The following is a 25,468-nucleotide window of genomic DNA, read 5'->3' on the forward strand; positions in this document are numbered from 1 at the left end:
TAAGTCTTCGAGTAACCGCTAGGCGGGCACCTGGCATTGAAAGTGTTAAGACCCCGGTCGGAATACCGACGGTGTGGAGTGACCTTTGCCCCGTCGTTAGGATAATAAGACAGAGGATTTGACGACTGAAGAGGTTGCCCATGGATACTTTACCTTTCAGCTTAATCAGCTACTTTATTGCAAAGAAAATAGGGTGTGATATGTCGGACGCCTCGGCCCGGGCACGGTCCGGTCTAGCGTAAGTGCCAGCCGCCATAAGGTACCTTTTCCCGTGGAACGTCACAGATAGAAATGTTCCACAAAAATAAGTAGGTACTTAATGAGATGTTGATACCTACAAATTATTGACCCTCTGTTTTTTCGGAGATATGTTTCTTGACAATATGATAATACAAGAAATTAATAACTAACTTAAATCTAAAACAGGCCCTTGAGGCATTTTACCAAGGATGCTGGCGGCATTTCCTCGCTGTATCGCAATGCAATGCGTTATGCGAGGTAGCCGCCAGCTCTTAGGCACAGAATAAATAATAGTACTAAGTACAGAAGACTCACTCTCTAACAAAACGCGTTTGTTACGATCAGCACAGATATGGCCGCTAGGTGGCGACAGCGCCACGCGCGGCTTATGGCAAACCCCAAAATTGGGGCCGAACGGATTTACTTTTAGCTACCTGTAGCAAAGCGACGAAATCGCGGAGACGCCTGTCTTAGGTCACCAGTTACGTCAACCGACGCTTCTCTCTGTTTAGTTAAATTATCTAGGCTAAAAATGTTTAATAAATTAATTGATTGAGGTCGTTTCTCAAAAAGTTGGCACCGCCAGGTTAAAATTTATGTTTTTCAAAAATTTTGCATTTTCGCATTTTTTTTATTGGGATCGTTAAAAGGCAACTTAAACTATTAGAAAATGTGGAAGGGAAGCAATTCCTTCAATTAGTTTAGAAGATATAGGCGTTTGAAATTCAGGTGAATGATATCAAGGGCAGGTGAAAGATATTTTATCTCCAGGTTATCGATAGTAGAAGCAGGTTATCGTGAAATAAGTACAAATTCCAATGAAAATATTGACAGGTTATCGAGAGGCGTCATTAACCTGTGTCCGTTGCCGTTAACCTGGTTTCTTGTCATCATTCACCTGTAATGAGTGTCATCCACCTGTCCACCACATCATTTCAATGCCTTCTAAAAATAATCGAAAAATGTGTCATCTTCAATAAAAAGGGAACTTATTGTCCACCACGATGATTAAAATTTTGGATTCTGACCCACCTCACCTTCGATTCGATTCCCAATTTAACAACAAGTTTCTGTGAATAAGTAAACATTCAATCTTGCTGTCTATTCACTAGGGTGGAGCGAAATTATTTTTTTTGGATTTTGGTTTTCTAATAGTGACAAAAAGTTGCCTTTAGGGTTTAGGATAAGAAGTTATTATGACGACTTTACTATCAAAAGGGAGTAAGTGCCTCCGCAAGGTCAATGAACTTTTGTATGAAAAATGTTTATTCTGTATATAGCACCAACTTTGTTTAAGGATTATTTGTATTTAAAATGACAAATTTAGCTTTTTTACTTATTAGTTATTCTTTTTTATTTAAAGTTATTATTTTAGGTGAATAAAAAGTTCTCTCAGGCATTCACTTCTATAGTAATTATTGATTATACCAGTAGTCAAATATGGGCCGTATTCACTGCAATGACGTGTATTTGAAATATAGTCAAATTGACCCAGTAGAGGTAAAAATGTATGTTTTATGTCTTCATTATATCAGCGATGAAAGTGAATCCATGCTATTGCAAAATATCAATACCAATTTGACGAAATTTCCTGTGAATTCCAGTTTTCTATCTGATGATTAAGTGGAGGAGGGATACATATCGCTTTGGCCTTAAATATTGATTATAATATTATAAATACACAATTATATTTATTTAAATATTATGTTTCTGAATTATTTATCAAAGTTGATTATTTTTGTTTCAGAAGACACTTAATTTGTCGTTGTATATACTTTTATTGTAATTAATCACATTTAATAACTTGTCGTCCTGAAGTGGGTTATACGGTGAGAAGAGTGTAGTCTTCAATATATTGCAAAACTTTTTATGAAGTCAAAATAAAAGAAAAAACTCTTTTAACACCTAAATGTATTCCAATCTACATATTTATCTAAAATAATAACCTTTTAAAAACAAAGGAAAACAATATTGTAGACATACGTATGAGAGTAAAAGTTGCTTGCACTCAGGTAGTGTTGGTGGTTTCTTCTTAGGTATTTGAAACCATTTATTATGGTTTATTTAAGTGGAAAATGGATAATATCGAAGAAGGAAAACATATTTTTATGATATACAATAATCAATACATACACATCATGTTTAATTTTTTTTTAATACAGTTGCTCAAAAAGTGCTACTTTACGTAGCTGTTTAGCGTGCGGAAAGTTGGTTATCTCGAACTAGTGCTTTTTACTTTTCCAATTTTTTTAAATTTATACTTGTTCCAATTCACGACTACTTATTGATGAGTGTTAATATTAGTTTCCTTTAAACGTCGTAATCAGCATAAAAACCTACCGTTAATGTAAGAATACGAAAATATTACATATTTCATATTTAATTACTTACCTCTTCATTATTATAACACGTTTATTTTTTAATATTCAATATTGAGAATTCCGTTCTTAATAAGTTGACTGAATGGAACGGAATAGCTGCCAAACGCCCATAGATATAATATACTTAAAGACGACGTCTAACCGAGCTGTCACTGTTACCACTTTTGTTTAGTGTACGATTAACAATGTTTTTCTTATTTTTTCGCAACTGTATTAAAAAACGTCGTTCGATACACGTGCGGAAATGTCATTCTTCACTCGTCCCGAGTCTTGCCACTCGCCTGCGGCTCGTGGCAAGATATCTCGGTACTCGTGAAGTAATGACATACCTTCCGCACTAGCATCGAAATGTACTATTATTTCGGTTATTTTCACTTAAGCGATGTTGATGCTGCCCGTATGGATTTTCAAGGCCCATTTCATCAAGCAATATTTTTTTTTATAAATTGGTACTTATATTTTAAATAAATATTTGTTTACTTAGGTGCTTACAATAACTGTATAATTAAATATTTAGGCAGGAAATAAAGCTTTATATCATTTTTGATGGTTACACACGTGTCACGTTTTTCCACTTCTTTAAATATTTTGAAGGCGATGCGGAGGCACAAGATGACGTCATAAAAAAATATAACAAATCACACAATATACTCACACCCAAAGACAACTTTTCCGCACTATTAGAATTGTTTCTACGAAAAAAAAATTTTTCCCATACAAGCGCGCTCCACCCTACTATTCACCCTGGCAGTACCTAGTGGAAGTCAGGTTTGGTGCAACATAGACACACGCTGTTTTGGTCATCCAACACGTCTTGATGAGCACTTGGAAGTGCAGTACCCAAGATAGAGCTGATGCTGAGCCCTCGCAGTACCTACTGGAACTCAGGTTTGATGCAACATAGACACACGCTGTTTTGGTCAGTCGACACGTCTTGATAAGGACTTGGGAGGGCAGTACCCAAGATAGAGCTGATGCTGAACCCTCGCAGTACCTAGTGGAACTCAGGTTTGGTGCAACATAGACACACGCTGTTTTGGTCATTCGACACGTCTTGATGAGGACTTGGGAGAGCAGTACCCAAGATAGAGCTGATGCTGAACCCTCGCAGTACCTAGTGGAACTCAGGTTTGGTGCAACATAGACACACGCTGTTTTGGTCATTCGACACGTCTTGATGAGGACTTGGGAGAGCAGTACCCAAGATAGAGCTGATGCTGAACCCTCGCAGTACCTAGTGGAACTCAGTTTTGGTGCAACATAGACACACGCTGTTTTGGTCATTCGACACGTCTTGATGAGGACTTGGGAGAGCAGTACCCAAGATGGAGCTGATGCTGAACCCTCGCAGCACCTAGTGGAACTCAGGTTTGGTGCAACATAGACACACGCTGTTTTGGTCATCCAACACGTCTTGATGAACACTTGGAAAAGTGGTTACTAAGATAGAGCTGATGCTGAACCCTCGCAGTACCTAGTGGAACTCAGGTTTGGTGCAACATAGACACACGCTGTTTTGGTCATTCGACATGTCTTGATGAGGACTTGGGAAAGCAGTACCCAAGATAGAGCTGATGATGAACCCTCGCAGTACCTACTGGAACTCAGGTTTGATGCAACATCGACACATGCTGTTTTGGTCATTCGACACGTCTTGATGAGCACTTGGGAAAGCAGTACCCAAGATAGAGCTGATGATGAACCCTCGCAGTACCTAGTGGAACTCAGGTTTGGTGCAACATAGACACACGCTGTTTTGGTCATCCAACACGTCTTGATGAACACTTGGAAAAGTGGTTACTAAGATAGAGCTGATGCTGAACCCTCGCAGTACCTAGTGGAACTCAGGTTTGGTGCAACATAGACACACGCTGCTTTGGTCATTCGACACGTCTTGATGAGCACTTGGGAAAGCAGTACCCAAGATAGAGCTGATGCTGAACCCTCGCAGTACCTACTGGAACTCAGGTTTGATGCAACATAGACACATGCTGTTTTGGTCATTCGACACGTCTTGATGAGCACTTGGGAGCGCAGTACCCAAGATAGAGCTGATGTTGAACCCTCGCAGTACCTAGTGGAACTCAGGTTTGGTGCAAAGTCAGGTCAGGTTAGGTCCGGGTTCAGGTTCAGATAAGAGCCGGGATCCAGGTCCAGGTCCGACTCCGGGTTTGAGTCTAGGTCCGGGTCCGAGTCACAGTCCGGGTCCGAGTCCGGGCCCGAGTCTGGGTCCGGGTCCCAGCCCCAGTCCCAATCCAAGTCAAAATCTAAATCGCCAAACGTGTACTATGCATCGTTGAAGAGTTCTGTTCTAATCATCATCAGCAGTTCCACTTCATCAAATGCGACAGTTTTTAATAAAAATGCTTGATTTTGTGATGAAAATCCAAAAGTCACTATACGCATGCCTTTAAGATTTGAGGAGTTCCCTCGATTCCTCATGGATCCCATCATCAGAACTCGAGATTGACAAAAATGCAGCTTATAAACGTATCTTGCTTAACAAACATAACGAAGAGGACAAATCGCCAAACGTGAACTATGCGTCGTTGAAGAGTTCCGTTCTGATCTTCATCAGCAGTTCTACTTCATCCAATGTCACTTTTGTGAATGTATATGCTTGATTTGTAAATAAAAACACAAAAATCACTATATGTATGCCTTTAAGATTTGAGGAGTTCCCTCGATTCCTCATGGATCCCATCATCAGAACTCGAGATTGACAAAAATGCAGCTTATAAACGTATCTTGCTTAACAAACATAACGAAGAGGACAAATCGCCAAACGTGAACTATGCGTCGTTGAAGAGTTCCGTTCTGATCTTCATCAGCAGTTCTACTTCATCCAATGTCACTTTTGTGAATGTATATGCTTGATTTGTAAATAAAAACACAAAAATCACTATATGTATGCCTTTAAGATTTGAGGACTTCCCTCGATTCCTCATGGATCCCATCATCAGAACTCGAGATTGACAAAAATGCAGCTTATAATGTGAATGTATATGCTTGATTTGTAAATAAAAACACAAAAATCACTATATGTGTGCCTTTAAGATTTGAGGAGTTCCCTCGATTCTTCATAGATCCCATCATCAGAACTGGGTTTTGACAAGAACGGGACTAATCTGCATATACTTATACTTTTTACAAAACATTTTAATACATGTCTAAAACTAAAAACCCTCATAAGGTACTTTTTACCGTCGGACGTCACAAATGTAGTTTGAGTATATGTAACGTGGATTTTAAATAATTATCGATCACCTGTCATATGGCAGGTGAATGACGCTTCGTTCACCTGCCATTGCATCATTCACCTGACTTTTTTGGACAGATTAACGAGACTTAAGACAAAAGTACAAAAATTTCAATAATATGCAGCTTTAACAGACAGGATAGTTTTTATTCCTAAATTAACACACAAAAGCGATATAACTGCTATATAATTATATAGTTACGAGTATTAGTTGTGGTATCAGTGACATTAACCTGCCGCAAAATCTCATCCACCTGGCAGTTTTAGCCAGGTGGACGATATGCAGGTGATGGGGAAAATGGCAGTTATATCGCGAATACACAAAATGTATTAGCTTGATGAACTCCATACTTAGGCATATAAAACTAAACTATTGTTTACGTTACATATCTTGATAGTAATGCGATAGGTTACATAATTAGCAAGATATCGACTCCAGGATAAAGAGTACTTACCCATTACAAACTCCAATTTCCGATACTTTGTCGTTTGTGTTTTATTTGCGAAGCACAATAACCACGTCTTCGTCCTACCAGGTGATAGCTGATGAGTGACAGCTTCAGCTCGTGCGGAGTGAGACGGGAAAGGTGCGGTGGGGGTTATACAATCGTCGTGAACGTGACGCGCCAGGTGACTGTTAAGAATTGCCTTGGACAAACTTTGAAGCCGAATAACTTAAAATATAAGTATAATATTGTTATGCGATAGTAATACTTTAAAAGTTAAGGATATATGTTAATAAAATACGGTAATGCCGTTAAATTAAGTTAATATTTTGTGTGGTTTTCATAGCTCGGAACATCAGTACCTCGCGTTGGGACACGGCAGGTTAACGGATAAACGTAGTTACAATATTTTTTTTTGTAATCAATATTTATTAAATCTTTTTCAAAGTATTAGGCCTCTGTGTAAAAAGTCTCTCTAAATATGTATTAATTTTTTATATATAAAAATAGTACATAACGAAAAAAAAGTTCTAACATAAACCTATTTACAGGTGGCGGTGCCAACTTTTTGAGAAACGACCTTGAGTATATGTACCTACATAGTGTGTTCTTGCCTTGTCGAGACGGAGTACATTACGATTAATATGAGACGAGCGGAGCTCTCATCGCTCCGACTGCCAACTCAAGGACGCCTTTTAAAATATCCTTCCCGCTGTGTTTACCGGACGAGGAAATTTTTCTATTGTTATTTCGCTCCTTGAATGCCCTAGTGGCGTTAGATTCTACAAAGAGCAGAACGTAAAAGTGCCTTTTTATATTTTTTATACATTTAATTATTGTTTGTTGTTCAAAAGAACGAATCAAAAGTATTTATTAAAACAGATATTATATAATAGAATAAATAAATCATAAATCTAGCCCTAAATTAGCCTGAGGCATTGTTCCCAGGACGAAGAACGCGTTAATGCGAAAATAAAAGTTTTATATTTATTAATCAGGTTTTACATGGTAACCATGATGGTAAAAAATGTTTGTATTTACCAATAAAGGTTGAAAGGTGTGTCTGTTTTACTTAAATACGATGATGAACGTGTGTAGGGGAGGTAGGGCTCGGGCACCCCTTGTAAGTCAGGACTTATTACTCGTACAAAGGGGTTCCTAAGGGTTCTGAGTCCCTACTGAGTGTCTAGAGTTGGCCCTCACATCTCATGACCTCTCCTCACTAGTGATCCAAAAGACGCAAGCTCTGTTAGCTCTTTTTTTACGGCTCGCCTCATCTCTTGACGCCTAAAAGGCTAAAAGCTTATTTTACTAATTAAATAAAACAGGCTTTTAGCCTTTTAGGCCCGCTTGCACCATTCCACTAACCCGGGGTTAACCAGTTAAACCTGGAGTTACCATGGTTACCAGTACAATTTGACACTGGTTAACGGTTTAACCCCGGGCTAGTTGGATGGTGCAAGTGGGCCTTAGGCGTCAAGAGATGAGGCGAGCCCTAAAAAAAGAGCTAACAGGGCTCCAGTCTTTTGGAGCACTACTCCTCACCCTGTATTCCTTTGGCTCCAATGTGCCCCAACGTCAGCTGATGTCCTTGTTTGTTCCAGCTGCCGCCGCCGCCGCACATCGAGCTGGTGATGTCCATGCCGTATCTTCGCACCGCCTTCAAGAAACCCACCGTTAGAGTAAGGCGTAAGTATTGTTCAATTTAAGTATTGATTCATTGTCGTTTTATTAAACGCCCATTTTAGGCCTTAAAACGAAACAGGAGCTGAGTTTTAAATATTTTAGGTAAATATACCCATCTCGCTAACGGAAGCGGCTCCTAAAACTAGTGCGATAAGGACAAGGCGAAAAATCTCAAAAATCGAGGTTTCGTACTCGACTATTTCCTCCTCCAAAACTTAACCAATCGTAACCAAATTTGGAAATCTAAATGATTATGAAATTATCTGTGTCGGACCGTTTTGTTTTTTTGGCTAATTGATCAGTTTTGAATACAACGCCTCTCATTGCGGCATAGTCAATGAGGCAATTTTGGCCATTTATGAAGGTCTCATTAGCGCCTTAAAAAACAAAAATATCAAAAATGCAAAACGGTCCGACACAGATATTGACAATATTAATCTGTGCTGAAGAAATCATTGCTCTAACTAGCACCAAAACCCACGGAGGAAACAGTCGAGTACGTTTGTATGGAGAAACGACCACTCCTGTTGGCTCTAAGTCTACAAACAAACTACGGTTGACAAAATCCGTAGTAATTCGCGGGCGATATCAAGATGTACAGTCAGCATGAATAGTAGAGTAAATATGACACAAAGCGCCTAAAGTGCCTATTCCAAAATACTTATTGCGTTCAAAAGTGTTAGCCACTGTACTTATAATTAGAACAGTATGATATAGAGACATATACTTTATAGATATATTTAAGCCAAGATAGGTACTTTTTCGTGCTTCTATATACAAATACAAATACAAATAATTTATTGAGAAAAGTATGGTACAATGATTGTTCTTAAAGACTAAGAATTTACATAGATATAAATATATGTTTAATAAAAATGGGAAGTATAGGTAAGAGAAGAAACTGTAACAATATTTTTTTATGATCGTTTGTTAGTATTTAAATAAATAAATAAAATAAATAGATACTTTTGACGCGTAGCCTGATCGAGTAGCCTGACTACTTTTGATGCTGACTGTACCACAGAATTAATAATAATATCGCGTCTGTCACGATCAGCGACATGGCCGCTATGTGGCGACCGCGCCACGTGCGGCTTATGGCAAACCCCAAAATTGGGGCCGAACGGATGTACTTTTAGCTACCTGTAGCAAAGCGACGAAATCGCGGAGTGAGCCACGCCTGCCAAAACTACATTAAATAAACATATTATTATCTGCGAACAAACATACATTTCTCTGTTCTCTTTACGGCATCAAAGAAGCATCTGGCTGCTGCACACCATTATTATGACAAATGCTCCGCGAAAAGCAAAATTGCGCTATTTAGCAAGGCATTTATGCCAAAATTGGCAAACTGAAGCGGCGTGATACATACAGTTCAGTGCCCAATTAGTATACCGTATTTATGTCCCGAGGAAAATCAAAGAGAAAAACTTAAACGAAATAATAAATTACCTTTTTGAAATCACTGATTCGTGACGTCGATGATCCATTTTTAGACTCAAACAAATTGTTGTGTCCCGAATGCTTATTGAGCAATCGCCTCAAAAACAATAATAGCATGATATTATTGTATTAAATACACAGTATTATACTTAAATACCGCTTCCAAAGGAAAAGCACAAATAATAAATAAATAATAAATAAATAAATAAATATTATAGGACATTTTTTACACAAATTGACTAAGTCCCACGGTAAGCTCAAGAAGGCTTGTGTTGTGGGTACTTAGACAACGACATATGTAATATATAAATACTTAAATACATAGAAAACAACCATGACTCGGGAACAAATACCTGTATCATCATACAAATAAATGCCCTTACCAGGATTCGAACCCGGGACCATCGGCTTCATAGGCAGGGTCACTACCCACTAGGCCAGACCGGTCGTCAGACAAGATTAAACATAAAGGCGATCCTAAAAAATTTTGATAAGTATGTAAAAAGCGTCCAACTCTAAAAATAAAAAAATTCATTACTAGATACCTACTTCAATTATAACATAGAGATAGCAGCGCCGTCTATATATAATAAAATTGCGGTTTTTCGATTTATGACGTATTAATAAAAAACTACTAACTATCAAACTCGATCTCGTTCAAACCAATTTTCGGTGGAAGTTTGCATGGTAATGTACAATTGTACATCATATATTTTTTTCAGTTTTATCATTCTCTTATTTTAGAAGTTACAGTGGGGGGGACACATTTTACCACTTTGGAAGTGTCTCTCGCGCTAAACTACTATCGCGCGTGTCTATGTTTATAACTATAAGTTTAGAAATAAATGATATTAGAAACCTCAATATAATTTTTGAAGACTTATCCATATATACCCCACACGTATGGGTCTGAGGGATTTTTTTTTTGAGTTTCAGTTCTAAGTATGGGGAACCCTCAACATTTTTTTTTTCTATTTGTGTGTGAAAATTTTAATGTGACCTCAGAATACATCTACTTACCAAGTTTCAACAGTATAGTTCTTATAGTTTCGGAAAAAAGTGGTTGTGACATACACGGACAGACAGACAGACATGACGAATCCATAAGGGTTCCGTTTTTTGCCATTTGGCTACGGAACCCTAAAAATGGTGCGAATGACGGGCGAGGACGGATCGATCCGTCTCGCATTAATCAACGAGCACAAATCAGAAAAATCCTGACAAGCAAATTTAAGTTTAATTTGCAACTGATAAGAGTTCAAATTGAATTGTGACGGCTATGGATGCCTGTCTCCATTTTATTTTCATCACGTGCAGATGGGTTTGCCTTTGGAGCCTGAGGGCCTACCGCGAACCACAGTCGACGTGATGCCTCTCTGTCGCACTTGTAAATTCGTACGTAAGTGTGACAGGGAGGCAACACGTCGAACGTGGTTCGCGGTAGGCCCCCTGATATTGGAAGTGGAAAATTGCTAGGTAAGGTGTCTAATTTTATACTAATAAATCCTTCACTGAAATAGAATGGAGAGTCATTAAGTTTCTTTTTGTCTGAAACTGATTTGGTCAAGAGTCTTATATAGCTTGGTAAGAACACTCGTAGATATTTAGCTTCAGTCATTCAGTCGTTTCAAGATGGTTCGATCATTTGACATTTTATAGCTTAGCATTTATTTATTCAAGTTGTATTTTTTAGGGTTCCGTACCCAAAGGGTAAAACGGGACCCTATTACTAAGATTCTGCTGTCCGTCCGTCCGTCCGTCCGTCCGTCTGTCACCAGGCTGTACCGTGATAGCTAGACAGTTGAAATTTTCACAGATGATGTATTTCTGTTGCCGCTATAACAACAAATGCTAAAAACAGAATAAAATAAAGATTTAAGTGGGACTCCCATACAACAAACGTGATTTTTGACCGAAGTTAAGCAACGTCGGGCGGGGTCAGTACTTGGATGGGTGACCGTTTTTTTTTTGCCTTTTTTTCATTATGGTACGGAACCCTTCGTGCGCGAGTCCGACTCGCACTTGCCCGGTTTTTTATTTATATTCAAAAACAACCAGTAAATTAAACTAGCGACCCGCCCCGGCTCCGCACGGGTAAACAAATTATACACATAAACCTTCCTCAAGAATCACTCTATTGATAGGTGAAAACCGCATGAAAATCCAGTAGTTTTTGAGTTTATCGCGAACATACCAAACACACAACAACAACATACAAAGAGACAGACGCGGCGGGGGACTTTGTTTTATAAGGTGTAGTGATATTCAGTGTTGCCAACTTGGCATAATTGATGCCAGATCTGGCATATTTTCACTTGCTTTGGCACCAAAATTTTCCATTTAGCATCTGGCACATTTTTTAGCATAATTTAGTCTAAGCCAAGTTTGCACCAACTTGGCAGCAGCAATATGCGCCATCGCCTTATGTGGTTCATATTTTCATATGAATTTTGACTTTTGTGGACGGATGGACGTCGACGGACTATATAAAGTTGGTCAAGCAGATCTTGTTATTAGAAAAAGGCATCAAATTTGAAAAATTTATATCTTTTAAGTATCTAATTTCAAGTTGACATTTTAGCATTTTTTTTAACATATTTATAAAACTTTGGCATAATTTTGGCATAATCTAGACATTAGTCTAGCATTTTTTCAAAATCCGAGTTGGCAACACTGGTGATATTATGCAAACGATATTATGGTACTATTTATTGGTTTCATGCACGACTGTAGGGGATATTATTTAAATAAGTATAGATAATACGCGAACATGCGATACCCAGTATCTACAGATAATTAAGTCTCGAAGGAAACCTTTTATTATTAATGTTTCATAGCTTATGTTATGAGTCATTACAGCTTAATTTCAGAAATGCCCGGGATTAGGGATGGAGGCGAGACAATATTTTAAATATTTGAGTGACCCAAACAGGGGGGTAGCTTAAGGCGCAGTTTTCTTACAAAACAGGAAATTGGAGGGTCCTCCAATTTCCTCTTTTGTAAGAAAACTGCGAAATCGTTCATACAAACGTAAATAGTCCTCATTTTCCCCTTTGGATATTTACCTTAATTTGTTGATTTATATCAACCAAAGCTATATTACATACATATGTACGTTACGTTTGATTATTTTTCCAATTTTTAATTAAGTATCTGTTATAAAAATTAGGTTTTTTGTGCACCAAATCTTTACAAAAAAAAAATGCATGCTTTCTTTTCTACTAACAATAGTATATAAATAAGTCACAATTGTAAACATTTACCTTAACATTAAGTAAGAGTTGAGTGCGGCGCGCCAACAAACTGGTTACTCCAGTTTGAAATTGGAGGGTCCTCCAATTTCCTCTTTTGTAAGAAAACTGCGAAATCGTTCATACAAACGTAAATAGTCCTCATTTTCCCCTTTGGATATTTACCTTAATTTGTTGATTTATATCAACCAAAGCTATATTACATACATATGTACGTTACGTTTGATTATTTTTCCAATTTTTAATTAAGTATCTGTTATAAAAATTAGGTTTTTTGTGCACCAAATCTTTACAAAAAAAAAATGCATGCTTTCTTTTCTACTAACAATAGTATATAAATAAGTCACGATTGTAAACATTTACCTTAACATTAAGTAAGAGTTGAGTGCGGCGCGCCAACAAACTGGTTACTCCAGTTTGGCGCATTTATTGTATATATGTATCATTGTAATTGTTTATATGAATAAATGAATTAATAATAATAATACAATAATAAAGAAAATATAAAAAAGTCAAACGTGTCCTACGTTTCTCTAGTGACTTCATCAATTAGAAACTTAATTGGGTCAACAACTTTCTTATTATTAACATGGAAAAAGCTCCGTACGTAACTATGTAGTTTTCCATACATTGTCATCTACAAGTTTCGAACAAATTGGATCAGAAATTAGTGCCCTTAGGAGAGGTCAACGCCCTATCACCGAGACGCGTTCTAGACTAATTATTGAGAACATTTTGTGAAAGGGTCACTCGTGTAATATATTTGACGAAGGTCACAGTGATAGGCATGATATATCTATGCATCAAGTTAATACCTTGTATATATATTATTTCTGAAATGAACCTAAATTGACAGGTTGGTAAAGTTTCACACGTTATCCAAGGTAAAAAATAATTTTATTAAGCGATGATTCGTTTTGACCAGCTTCTAAACGACGTGAAATTAACTAACGCTTTGGCTTCGCCATCGAATCGCTTAGTGTCTCTCTATTACTCTTCCATGTTAGTGTGACAGTGAAAGTTGCGGTTAGTTCGCTACGCAGCGTTGGCATGTTGTCGACGGGCCAGAAAAGTCATTGGGAGTACAACGCGCCTTAACAGCAATTCGTGTACCTTTTTAATAATGGAAGGGAATTAGATGAGGCCGGGAAGATGTGTTAAATGAATTCCTAATTAGGCCGCGAACGGACATCTCAGGGATTGCTATTGCAGACTTCGCCTTATAACGGGTGTGGCCTGTAATATGAGCAAAAAATTTAACTGTAGGCTGTACTCCTCATACTGATCAACATTTGTTCAGCGACTTTTAAAAATTACTTGAGGTTTGATTTTTAATACACTTTAAAGTTTATTCTAAGACGCAATGTATTGCGAATTTTGTTATGTTTAAGGCGTGACAAGCAACGTCAATCACAATGATATGGCGTGGCGATGGCGTCCATTGAATATAATATTTATTTTTATGAAAAATAGGGAGTCTAAATACTTCATAATTTTTAAAAGTTGTTGAACAAAACTGTCACCGTTTGAGGAGTAGGTACAATCTATGTTTTAATTATTTGCTCATGTTACAGGCCACACCCGGTATGTAATACTTTCGCCATGTCCGTCTGTCTGTCCGTCCTCGCTTCCTGGTCGTTCTTGCTAGAAAGCTGCAATTTGGCATCGGTACAATACTCGTATCAATCATGGCGATAAACTGGTAAAATAAAATAAAAAATGTTCTTGGTAGGTATACTTCTCCTACAAAATGTAATGTAATGTAACGTTTATTTCAGACAAACAGTCCATATACATAATAATTACAAAAATAACTAAAAATAAATAATTATCACCAATTCCTTAAATTAAATTAACACTTAAAATACATAATACAAAAGAGAAGATGCTTTTTTTTTCGCTTTAACCCTACGTATAGTGAGGGGTTTCGTTGGATATGGTCTTTCAAAACGAATACAGGGCCTAACTCTAACATTATTTTGATATAGTACTTATTTTATTAATAATCGTTGAGAAAGAAAAAAATATGCGTCTTTCTTTTCAACCCTAACGAGAAACTAGGCCTTATTGGGTGTACGGTTTTCCACTGCGTTTTCCTTCGCCGAAGAGCGACTAAAATCGAAAATAAATGTTACTACTAGCCGGGGTTAAAAACCGCGCTTTGCGTATTGAAAAGCACACACGAAATGCACATAATGGCACGATTGCAGCTCAACGAACGCAGCGCACGATCAACGCGTCTAAATTATCTAAATACATACAAATATGCCGGGTGTGACCTGTAACATGAGCAAAAAATGTAACTGTAGGCTGTACTCCTCATACTGATCAACATTTGTTCAGCGACTTTTAAAAATAACTTGTGGTTTGATTTTTAATACACTTTAAAGTTTATTCTAAGACGCAATGTATTGCGAATTTTGTTATGTTTAAGGCGTGACAAGCAACGTCAATCACAATAATACGGCGTGGCGATGGCGTCCATTGAAGATAATATTTATTTTTATGAAAAATAGGGAGTCTAAATACTTCATAATTTTTAAAAGTTGTTGAACAAAACTGTCACCGTTTGAGGAGTAGGTACAATCTATGTTTTAATTATTTGCTCATGTTACAGGCCACACCCGGTATGTAATACTTTCGCCATGTCCGTCTGTCTGTCCGTCCTTGCTTCCTGGTCGTTCTTGCTAGAAAGCTGCAATTTGGCATCGGTACAATATCAATCATGGCGATAAACTGGTAAAATAAAATAAAAAATGTTCTTGGTAGGTATACTTCTCCTACAAAATGTAATGTAATGTAACGTTTATTTCAGACAAACAGTCCATATACATAATAATTACAAAAATAACTAAAAATAAATAATTATCACCAATTCCTTAAATTAAATTAACACTTAAAATACATAATACAAAAGAGAAGATGCTTTTTTTTTCGCTTTAACCCTACGTATAGTGAGGGGTTTCGTTGGATATGGTCTTTCAAAACGAATACAGGGCCTAACTCTAACATTATTTTGATATAGTACTTATTTTATTAATAATCGTTGAGAAAGAAAAAAATATGCGTCTTTCTTTTCAACCCTAACGAGAAACTAGGCCTTATTGGGTGTACGGTTTTCTACTGCGTTTTCCTTCGCCGAAGAGCGACTAAAATCGAAAATAAATGTTACTACTAGCCGGGGTTAAAAACCGCGCTTTGCGTATTGAAAAGCACACACGAAATGCACATAATGGCACGATTGCAGCTCAACGAACGCAGCGCACGATCAACGCGTCTAAATTATCTAAATACATACAAATATGCCGGGTGTGACCTGTAACATGAGCAAAAAATGTAACTGTAGGCTGTACTCCTCATACTGATCAACATTTGTTCAGCGACTTTTAAAAATAACTTGTGGTTTGATTTTTAATACACTTTAAAGTTTATTCTAAGACGCAATGTATTGCGAATTTTGTTATGTTTAAGGCGTGACAAGCAACGTCAATCACAATAATACGGCGTGGCGATGGCGTCCATTGAAGATAATATTTAATAATTAATAAATAAATAAATAAACATTATAGGACATTTTGTATGAAAAATAGGGAATCTAAATACTTCATAATTTTTAAAAGTTCTTGAACAAAAGTGTCACCGTTTGAGGAGTACAATCTATGTTTTAATTATTTGCTTATGTTACGACAGGCCACACCCGGTATATCTTACCCCTTGAACCCGTTATATTTACACTATAAATACATTAGTAGCGCGAGCGCGTCTATTTCTATCTGAAATACAATCCGAAACAGAATAATACACCTGACTATCTAGACAATACCAATTCAATAACAAAATTAGCAGCCCTACTAACTAGCAAGGGTTGGCGAAACCTCCAGAATATCATAAATATATGTAAATTTGTTGTAACGCTTATCAGGGTTGTGCGTAATTAATCCTTGCATAAATTTGTCCTAAACGTCAGAACAATGCCCCCATATTCATCAAATGCACGATCTGCCCTGAGCTTAGAGCATTCAATAACTGGGGTCGCCTTTAAGAGCCCTTCTGCCGAAAACCTTGCACAACGTTGGCCGGTCGAAGTATTAAGCAGATGGCGCCATCATAGCTTGCCCTGTCAATCCCTAGAATTGTGGCAAATTTTGGTTCTTTTAATGCCTGGATGCCAGCTCTTTAAGCCAAATCGCATAGAATAAGGGGCAAGCTATGACGGCGCCATATATGCAAACCTTTGACAGTTGCCAACCCCATTGTACAAACTTATGTATCGACTAACGTTTATCTGACATCGCTATTTGTACGTAACGTACACGTACGTAATGTATTTGTACGACGTCCCAGCTAAAATCAGCAGACTATTTTGTACAGAAAATGACAGACAAGGCGTCTTCAGTTACTAAATGCTTTAAGGCTCTTAGCTTATTGGCTGTCAGGATACAGAACAAGTATTCAGGATTAAAGAATTAATGGCAATGGAGATTAGGCGAAAATATAATATTGAGACACAAAATATTATTGCACAGGATGGGAATCGGTTGCAGGATTATGTAGGATTATCTCTATCAATATTTGAAATGTAAATGTATTGTTAAGGTAATAAATAATGCGTGTAGATCGTCATCAGGCATCTTCCAGTACGGATATGATGGTCGTATTTGTCTACGTGACAGCGTGATAAAACGGTGTCCGTCTCTTTCTATCCCGCAGAGTTAAAAAGTGACAGTTGTTTTATCACGTGGATAAATGTGGATAAAGCGGTCCATAATAGGCTTGCAAGCCTATTATGGAAGGGTAAGTTCTTGACCTGCAGGTCAGGCCCCGTACACAACTTGTCAATCGCTAACGTTCCGTAGCGAACGAAACGCAACTGTCACTCTGTCATGCTAATATTTGCTAATATCTGCTTGGAAGAGTGATAGAGAGACACAAAGCGGTTCGATGGCGAAGCGCAAGCGATTGTCACCTTGGCTAGGCCGCCAGGGCCACTTTGAATGAGTATAAGGTTTCCACCACACACATCAAATCAGGGTTGACATTTAGAAAATACCTTCTAATAATTATGTAACATCTCTGTCCGTGACCCATTCTACATAGTCCGTGACCCATTCTAGTAAATACATAGGTATGTACTCGTATTTACTATGTAGAATGGGTCACGGACGTAAACAATAGACGGTGTAAATAATAGTATTTATGAGTTTTACCTGTAATCTATGTCAGTGTTCCTTTCGAAAAGATATTTGTTGAAAAAAGACAAAGACATACATTATCCATTAACGTCGATCGAAAAACGCTAAGTGGCCTTATTGAAGTTGACAAATTGATCTCATTTTGCTGCCATAGCAATACATAAGTAGAAGATTTATATGCCAAAATGAGTTCGGAACTTATAATGCATAAGCTATGTCCGCCGAACAATACTTTATGAACGCGGGGCCCGCTACTTAGCGAGGTTGTGTTCACACATGGAGCGTGCGGTGCCTTTTCCTTGGCACAGGCATATATTTGGGTACGGAACTCTAAAATCGAACGAGATTCTTATTGCAGAGCCATCTATGTTTTAGTTTAAAACATCTACAATTTAGTACATTAAACGCTATCGAGAACGTAACTTACTTTCTATGCATTTCGTTCGTACTCGCATATTATTGCGAGCGAGATGTATAGAATAGTTATTTGTTTAACAAGGGGGCAAAGTTATTGTTTAACCGCTCGTGCTAATATTCCCTAACAACGCTCGCAACGCTCAAGATTCCATTTATCGAACCACTCGCTACGCTCGTGGTTCAATTTTGGAATCTTTCGCTTGCTCGGGTTTCAAAGCACGAGGGTTAAACAAAATTTGCCCCCGAGTGAAACACAAAATTTTTCACCACACCAACCCGAAGCAAATATTAAATGTATCAAACAAAATCAAACCTACTCAAATCCAAATGAATGTTATTAAATATTTATCATCCAAAATCATCATTTAAAGGTCAATCCTACCAGCAAACATAAGAAAACAACTCAAAATTTACATTTGATTACTTTGCCTCACATTTGAATAAAATGCAACTTTGCTATCAGTTTTTGAAGTACAAAGTAAGCCTTTCCGAGATGGTGTGGTGAAAAGTAAATTACGTAGACATTTGGGTATATATGTCAGTTTGACACTGTCAGTGACTCATGGTACGGGTACTGGGGGCCTAACGAAGATGACAATCGTACATCAATAAACGCTAATCGAAAAGAAAAAAAATATCGGGATGACAGATGCGAGGAAATGTCCCAAATGACTATTTACATACATTATTTAAGTTTCGAATGGCGTTTTGCCTAATAACGCAACTTGAAACATGTTACAGTATTATTAAAACGACTGCAACAGAGCTCTGGGTGATATTAGAGGACAGAATAAGAGAGTTAAGTTATTATAATAATAATAAGCCTTTATTTCCTTAACTTACAAAAATATTTACAGTTGTGTTTAATTAGTCAAGTTATTACGCAAGGAAAATTCCAAATAAATGTGTTTCTGAAATAAATACAATTAAAAACTCATTTAACCCAGGTATTTGCATGACTGAAGCATGAAGTGATCCCGAACATTTAGAAAATATTTTAAGAAAATAAAATTAAACCGGTTATTAAAAAAAAAATGGCACATTTGAGTCGCCTAAACGCGCGGATTTCGCGCCTGTTTAGCTAAAAAGAAGCAGACGTATTTGTTAGCAAAAACCTATTGCGGTCCTGAAACACTCTAATTTTACAACACCCGAGCGCCTTACGATTGGCTCCCGAACTAACAATGATATAAATGTATGTGTAAACTTATATAAAGACCGTGTAATACTATTGCTTACACGAGAGACCGCAACCTGAGTCCTACACATTTCCAGTGTAGAGAGAGCCTGACATCAGATTAGTTGGCTATAATGACGGTACCTATGTAGTTCTACTTATACTTAAATACTATTGTATACTGACTTATAAAGATGTGTTATCCTTACTAAAATATATATATATATATATATATATATATATATATTATATTATAAATGCAAAAGTATGTCTGTCTGTCTGTTACTTCTTCACGCTTAAACCGCTGAACGGATTTTGTTTAAATTTGGCATAGAGATAGTTTAAGTCCCGGGGAAGGACATATGATAGTTTTTAAGTCAGAAGTCATTCCTAAAGAGGGTGAAAAGGGGGGTGGAAATGGGAAAATTAATTAAGTGCCTGTTAATTGGTGTAAACAAGTGTAAACAATGCTCGAATTGCTATTAGATTTTATCCAGGCGCTGTACTTACTCTAGCTGCTGGTACTAATAATTCCACGCAGACGAAGTCGCGGGCAAAAGCTAGTTAATAATAAATTTCATAGAAGCAGAAGGCGGTAATAGTACGTTCGGTTCCTCACTCTGCGGCCCTGACCACCGGCAGCTTGGGTCCTGCCCCGCTGCCGGCGGCACCCTAGGTTAGGTTTTTTTATAATGTGTTTATATATTTTTGTAATGTTTTGTAAGTGTTTTTATATTTTACTTTTATACTCACATTGTAAAATCCTAACCTAAGACCCTAATTGAATAAAGGAATTTCATTTCATTTCATGGTTCAGCCTAGCCACATATGTAGTTATTCACCCGCGCTTTTCCCGCAATCAGGATAACTTTGAGGTCCGCGTCCCTCTGGACCTCATAAATTTATTAAGCGGTCATTCTGCTTTCTCAAAGTATTGTTGTGGGCGAACAGGCCGAATCGCCGAGCGCACAGCTTTGCGGAACCATTAGGCTTAATGCTGAGATTGCTGAGCTATATGAATAGTAAGTTGTGGTTATTGGACTTCGACCTTTTTAGGGTTCCGTACCTACTTTAAAAGGAAAAAACGGAACCCTTATAATCACTCGTGCGTCTGTCTTTCAACCATGCGACCGATTCGATTTTTTCTGGACAAAACTTGAAAAAAAAAATACACAAAATAGTTATTTAACTATTAGATGACAGGAAAACCTATTAGAAATGTGCAGTCAAGCGTGAGTCAGACTTAATTACTTAGTTTTTGATCCTACGGGTTTTTTAAAGACATTTTATTCACGATCCACATAAAAAAATTCATTGTTAAAAATTGGGTAATGGAACCCTTGGGACGTGAGTCCTACTCGCACTTAACCGGTTTTTTATAGTAGGTAAACTAGCTTCTACCCGGGACTTTGTTTGCGTGGAATTATGATGATGATTGACAAAAACTATCCCGGGCCTCAAATGATGTCCATATAATTTTTTTAGAAAACCATCTAAATCAGGGGTCACCAAACTTTTTTACCTGAGGGCCATATTGCGCCTCAGAAACTTTCGCGCGGGCCACCGTCGGTTTTTGCGTCGGGGAAGGGTGTGTTGCTGCTGTTAGGAAGAGTTCCATCACTCTCAATGTATGCTGAACCTGCCTGGCTCCCGCGGGACGGACAGTGAGCACTCGCTTTGGGTGTCGGCGGGCCGGATAGGAACGCGTCACGGGCCGGATTTGGCCCGCGGGCCGGGGTTTGGACACCCCTGATCTAAACCGGTCCAGCAGTTCAAGCGTGAAGAGATATCCGAGTAACTTTCGCATTTATAATATTACTAGTGACTCGCCCCGGCTTCGCACGGCCTGGCACGGCTTACACAAAACCTTAACAAATTTTACACCTAAACCCTCCTCAAAAATCGGTAGGGGAAAGTCGCATGAAAAATTAGTTCAGTGGTATTTGAGTTTATAGCGAACATACAGACAGACGCGGCGGGGAACTTTGTTTTATAAGGTGTGGGTAGTAAGGATGGTGGGTGGGTATAGAAGACAGTTGATAATATATTTAAAAAGACCTTGAGGATATAGAAATAGAATATAATAGAAAGTCATTTATTCGATAAAGCACACATACACAGGACAAAAAGATGAAAATAAAGAAAAGGATAACAATAAAGGATGACTCATGTTAGACCGGGCCGTGTCCGGGCCGTGTCCGGGCCGTGTCCGGGCCGGATCTTCCGGGGTTTACTTTTCTATGACATGACAGGTGATCACGTGATGCTTTCCATAGAAAACGATGCGCCGGAACCTCCGGCCCGGAGACGGGCCGGTCTAACGTAAGTCATCCTTAAAAATGCAAAGACAGCAGGGAAATTATATTGCATAGCAATTAACTTCTAATCAATATTAGTCGGAATCTCCAAATCTTCCAAATCCCTTGATAAGAAAGAGACTTCTGCTAATATGTTGTTATGCAATCGGCCCCTTGCCGATTTGTGTACGAGTATCATCTACAAATATTTCACAGCACGGGCCATTGAAAAGGCCCTCGTTCTCGTAGCCTTAAACAACACACAACACGTTAACCCTCTCTTCCATTAGCGGGAATCGATTGACAGAAACGGGACAACAAGCTTTGTTTACGTTCGTCTAGCCAAGGCCGTGTTATTGCTATTGGTAGCAAGCGCGAGACATATATTTAGGCGAACCAGAGTGATGTGATCTCGAGGTCTATTTGAGGGTGATATTCCACGTGTTCTCATTCTCTCATTAACCAAAATTGAGATGCAAATACACATTGGATCAATAAATTCAACAGGTGGAATACCATCGTACGGATATGATGGTCGTATTTGTCTACGTGACAGCGTGATAAAACGGTGTCCCTCTCTTTCTATCCCGCAGAGTTAAAAAGTGAAAGTTGTTTTATCACGTGGATAAATGTGGATAAAGCGATCCATAATAGGCTTGCTAGATATACATATGGTAAAGCTAATATTAAATATGTATACGTAAACGAAAAGCTTAAGGGGGAGGCCTATGTTCAGCAGTGGACGTCTTATGGCTGAGATGATGATGATGATGAAACGAAAAGCTTAAGATAAACCTAGCCGCCGTAGTACAATCGAAGTTACGTTTTCATTTTAAAAACCGGACAAGTGCGAGTCGGAGTAGTCCACCGAAGGTTCCGTACTTTTTAGTATTTGTTGTTGTAGCAGCAACAGAAATACATCATCTGTGAAAATTTCAACTGTCTAACTGCCATGGTTCATGAGATAGAGCCTGATGGTGACAGTCAGACGGACAGATGGACAGTGGAGGCTTAGTATTAGGGTCCCGTTATTACCCTTTGGATACGGAATCCTAAAGACGGCATTCTGAAATATCATACAATTTTACATTAACATTCAAGTAACATACCTATAGACGGTCTTACCAACATTGACCCTAAGAAACATTTAAACTGGTCGCCCAAAACGGTCAACTCGCGAAACAAGTGACTGGAAAACATGGCAGGGTACGTTATGACGACGGCTTTTGCGGCTTTGTACAGCAGCAGAGTAAAACCAAGAAATAATGTTTGTAGGCGTTCCTTTTAATAAATAAAACGGCGCAAAATAAAAAAGTTGTTTGTCGTATATATTCAATAATCTTTTATAAAAAACAAGGAAATGAAGGACTCTCAGTATTGTTTTTATATTGGAAGGTAAACAAAGTTTTGTGCCCTTGTTAATTAATAAATCTTTTTATAAAACCATCAAAACTTTTCAAAGCAGATTTTTATTACGACGTTAAAAATGTCAAAGGTGTATTTTTGCTTATAAATTCAAGAGATTTATTTACGTAAGCTCATAAAAGCTTATAAAAGCTTACGTTAATAAATCTATTGAAGGAAGACTATAAAAGCTTTATTTAACAAATCGATATTGCTGATTTAATTTTGACATTATCGGCTGTAAATAATATCAAAAATAAACCAATTTTAAATTCTTAGTTGGTATGATGGTAAAGTGATGTCCAATCCGAAATTTGGACAGGATGAAAAGATAGAAATAGTAAATAAATGAAACTATAGTTCAAAAGCTCACAAATATGGTCCAAAATTAGCTCGAATACCAGTGTCATTATTATTCGTCGTTATTCTACTCGTATGCCAGGATATATTTGTAAAAATGGAAGAAAAAACGACAAATCCAAAAATTTTAGGTATCTCGTAAAATATTAACTAATTTATCCATGAGGGCAATAATGAGGGACATTAGGTATTTATTCCTAAAAATATGTTGTACAGCATACATATTATAGTGTATGTATATTATCATGTATGTAACTATTTATACTTCCATTTAACTATTATACTTACAGTGGGTTTATACAGCGTTCCAAGTTTGGAATGCTTCTGAGACTAGAGGCGTTGCGTATTGTCGTATTTTATTTAGGAGGTTTACTCAACTACGATATAATATATTATTTATGTGAGACTTCTTTTTTTATGCATCTTGATAGCAATAAAGGGCACGTGTCGTCTTGTTATTTATACACGTTTATATTACAGACTTCTGGTCGCTTGAGGAAATAAGGATAAAAAGGAACAGGTTTCAAACAAAGAAATTTAAACCTGTAAGTGATTACTACCTATTCTACCTACTTCAAACTTAAACCTGCCATAATATTGATACTTCGACAGTGCTAGGTATTGATAATTTCTAAACTACCTAGGCAACTGAACGTATGACCTTGCCGAGATTAATTAGAAAGCTCCCGAGTGTCCCAGACATATTAAATATATATTAGAACGGGTCACTTAATATGCCTAGCTATAATAGTATTAATAGTACTTGACTATTAATTAACTGTTAGCTTATCGTATGCCATTCGGGATAACTGATCGTCGAGCGACGAAATACTTATGCAGACTAGCTGTTTCTTCTCGATGGAGTTATCTGCAGAAAATGGTCTATGCATAATATCTTCCTCAATATTATTGCCCGACACATCTTTGGTATGGTTACCATTAGAACGCTTCCCGGTTTCCGATGAAGCTAATAATTTGCATACGTACGTAAGTCGAGTGACAATGCAATATTATGTAGGTACCACATTGAGTTGGCCGCTAACTTCACACCGGGTGAGCATAGGAACTCGGTGACAAAACAATGCAACCTAATTCTGTTTGGGAGTTTTTAGAATTGTCTCTATAAGTTTTAGTTATCTGTGGAAAGAAAAATACAGTCAGCGATATAAGCTTGTACCAAAAATGTAATTTTTTCCAAAAATTTTCCTAAATCGTATTCATCGGTTTCCAGCAGCCACATCGTCGGAGATGTACAACCGGCAGCGGAACGCGTCCGGCGCGCTGGACAGCAGAGGGCTGGTGGCAGTCATCAAGCGTCAGGTCCCACTGGCTGGCCAGCTGGGGCACGAGCTCGCCTGGGGGCAAGGGTGGGGGTGGGTCACGCTGCCGAACGGCGTGTGGAGCGGACGTGAGTATACCTTTAACTGTTACATTGGATACAACTAGTCTTCCGAGACCTGGGGGCGATCATGAAAGACTATTCTACGGCACGAGCAAGAACGAGGGGGCAAGGGTGGGGGTTACGCCGCCGAACGGCGAGTGAAGCGGCCGTGAGTTAGATTGGATACTACAGTTAGTGTCCTTATTTAAAGACATTGCTTGCATTACATGCATATTAGGCAGAATCGATGTTGACTTCATTGTCATTAAGTTAGATTTCCTGGGGCAGTTTCCGCAAGTCACCCAAGAAAGCTCACTTTTTTCCAATAACAAGTTAGTTTTTTCCAATTGGGTGTTCGATACGTGTCTTGATATCATGTGAGGATTTCTATGTTATGATGATCCGTCAATGTTATTAAATTTTATATTGTTTACAAATAAATAATATTATGATGACGTTAACCTCCCAACGCTCACTTCGCAGCCTTAAAGTTGACTAGACGCTGACGATCAAAAGAAGCTTTTACTGTGA

General features: G+C 37.9%; 1 protein-coding gene across 1 annotated transcript in view; it reads left to right on the top strand.

Moving 5' to 3' along the window:
* Window positions 1-25,468, top strand: part of LOC134673328 (uncharacterized) — a 129,045-nt gene that overhangs the window by 99,265 nt on the left and 4,312 nt on the right. Inside the window, exons 6-7 of the mRNA XM_063531298.1 lie at window positions 7,931-8,015; window positions 24,788-24,964. Coding sequence (XP_063387368.1) covers window positions 7,931-8,015; window positions 24,788-24,964 — 262 coding nt within the window. The remainder of the gene's footprint in view (window positions 1-7,930; window positions 8,016-24,787; window positions 24,965-25,468) is intronic.

This window comes from Cydia fagiglandana, chromosome 18 (genome assembly GCF_963556715.1).
Source record: "Cydia fagiglandana chromosome 18, ilCydFagi1.1, whole genome shotgun sequence".
NCBI classification, from domain to species: domain Eukaryota; kingdom Metazoa; phylum Arthropoda; class Insecta; order Lepidoptera; family Tortricidae; genus Cydia; species Cydia fagiglandana.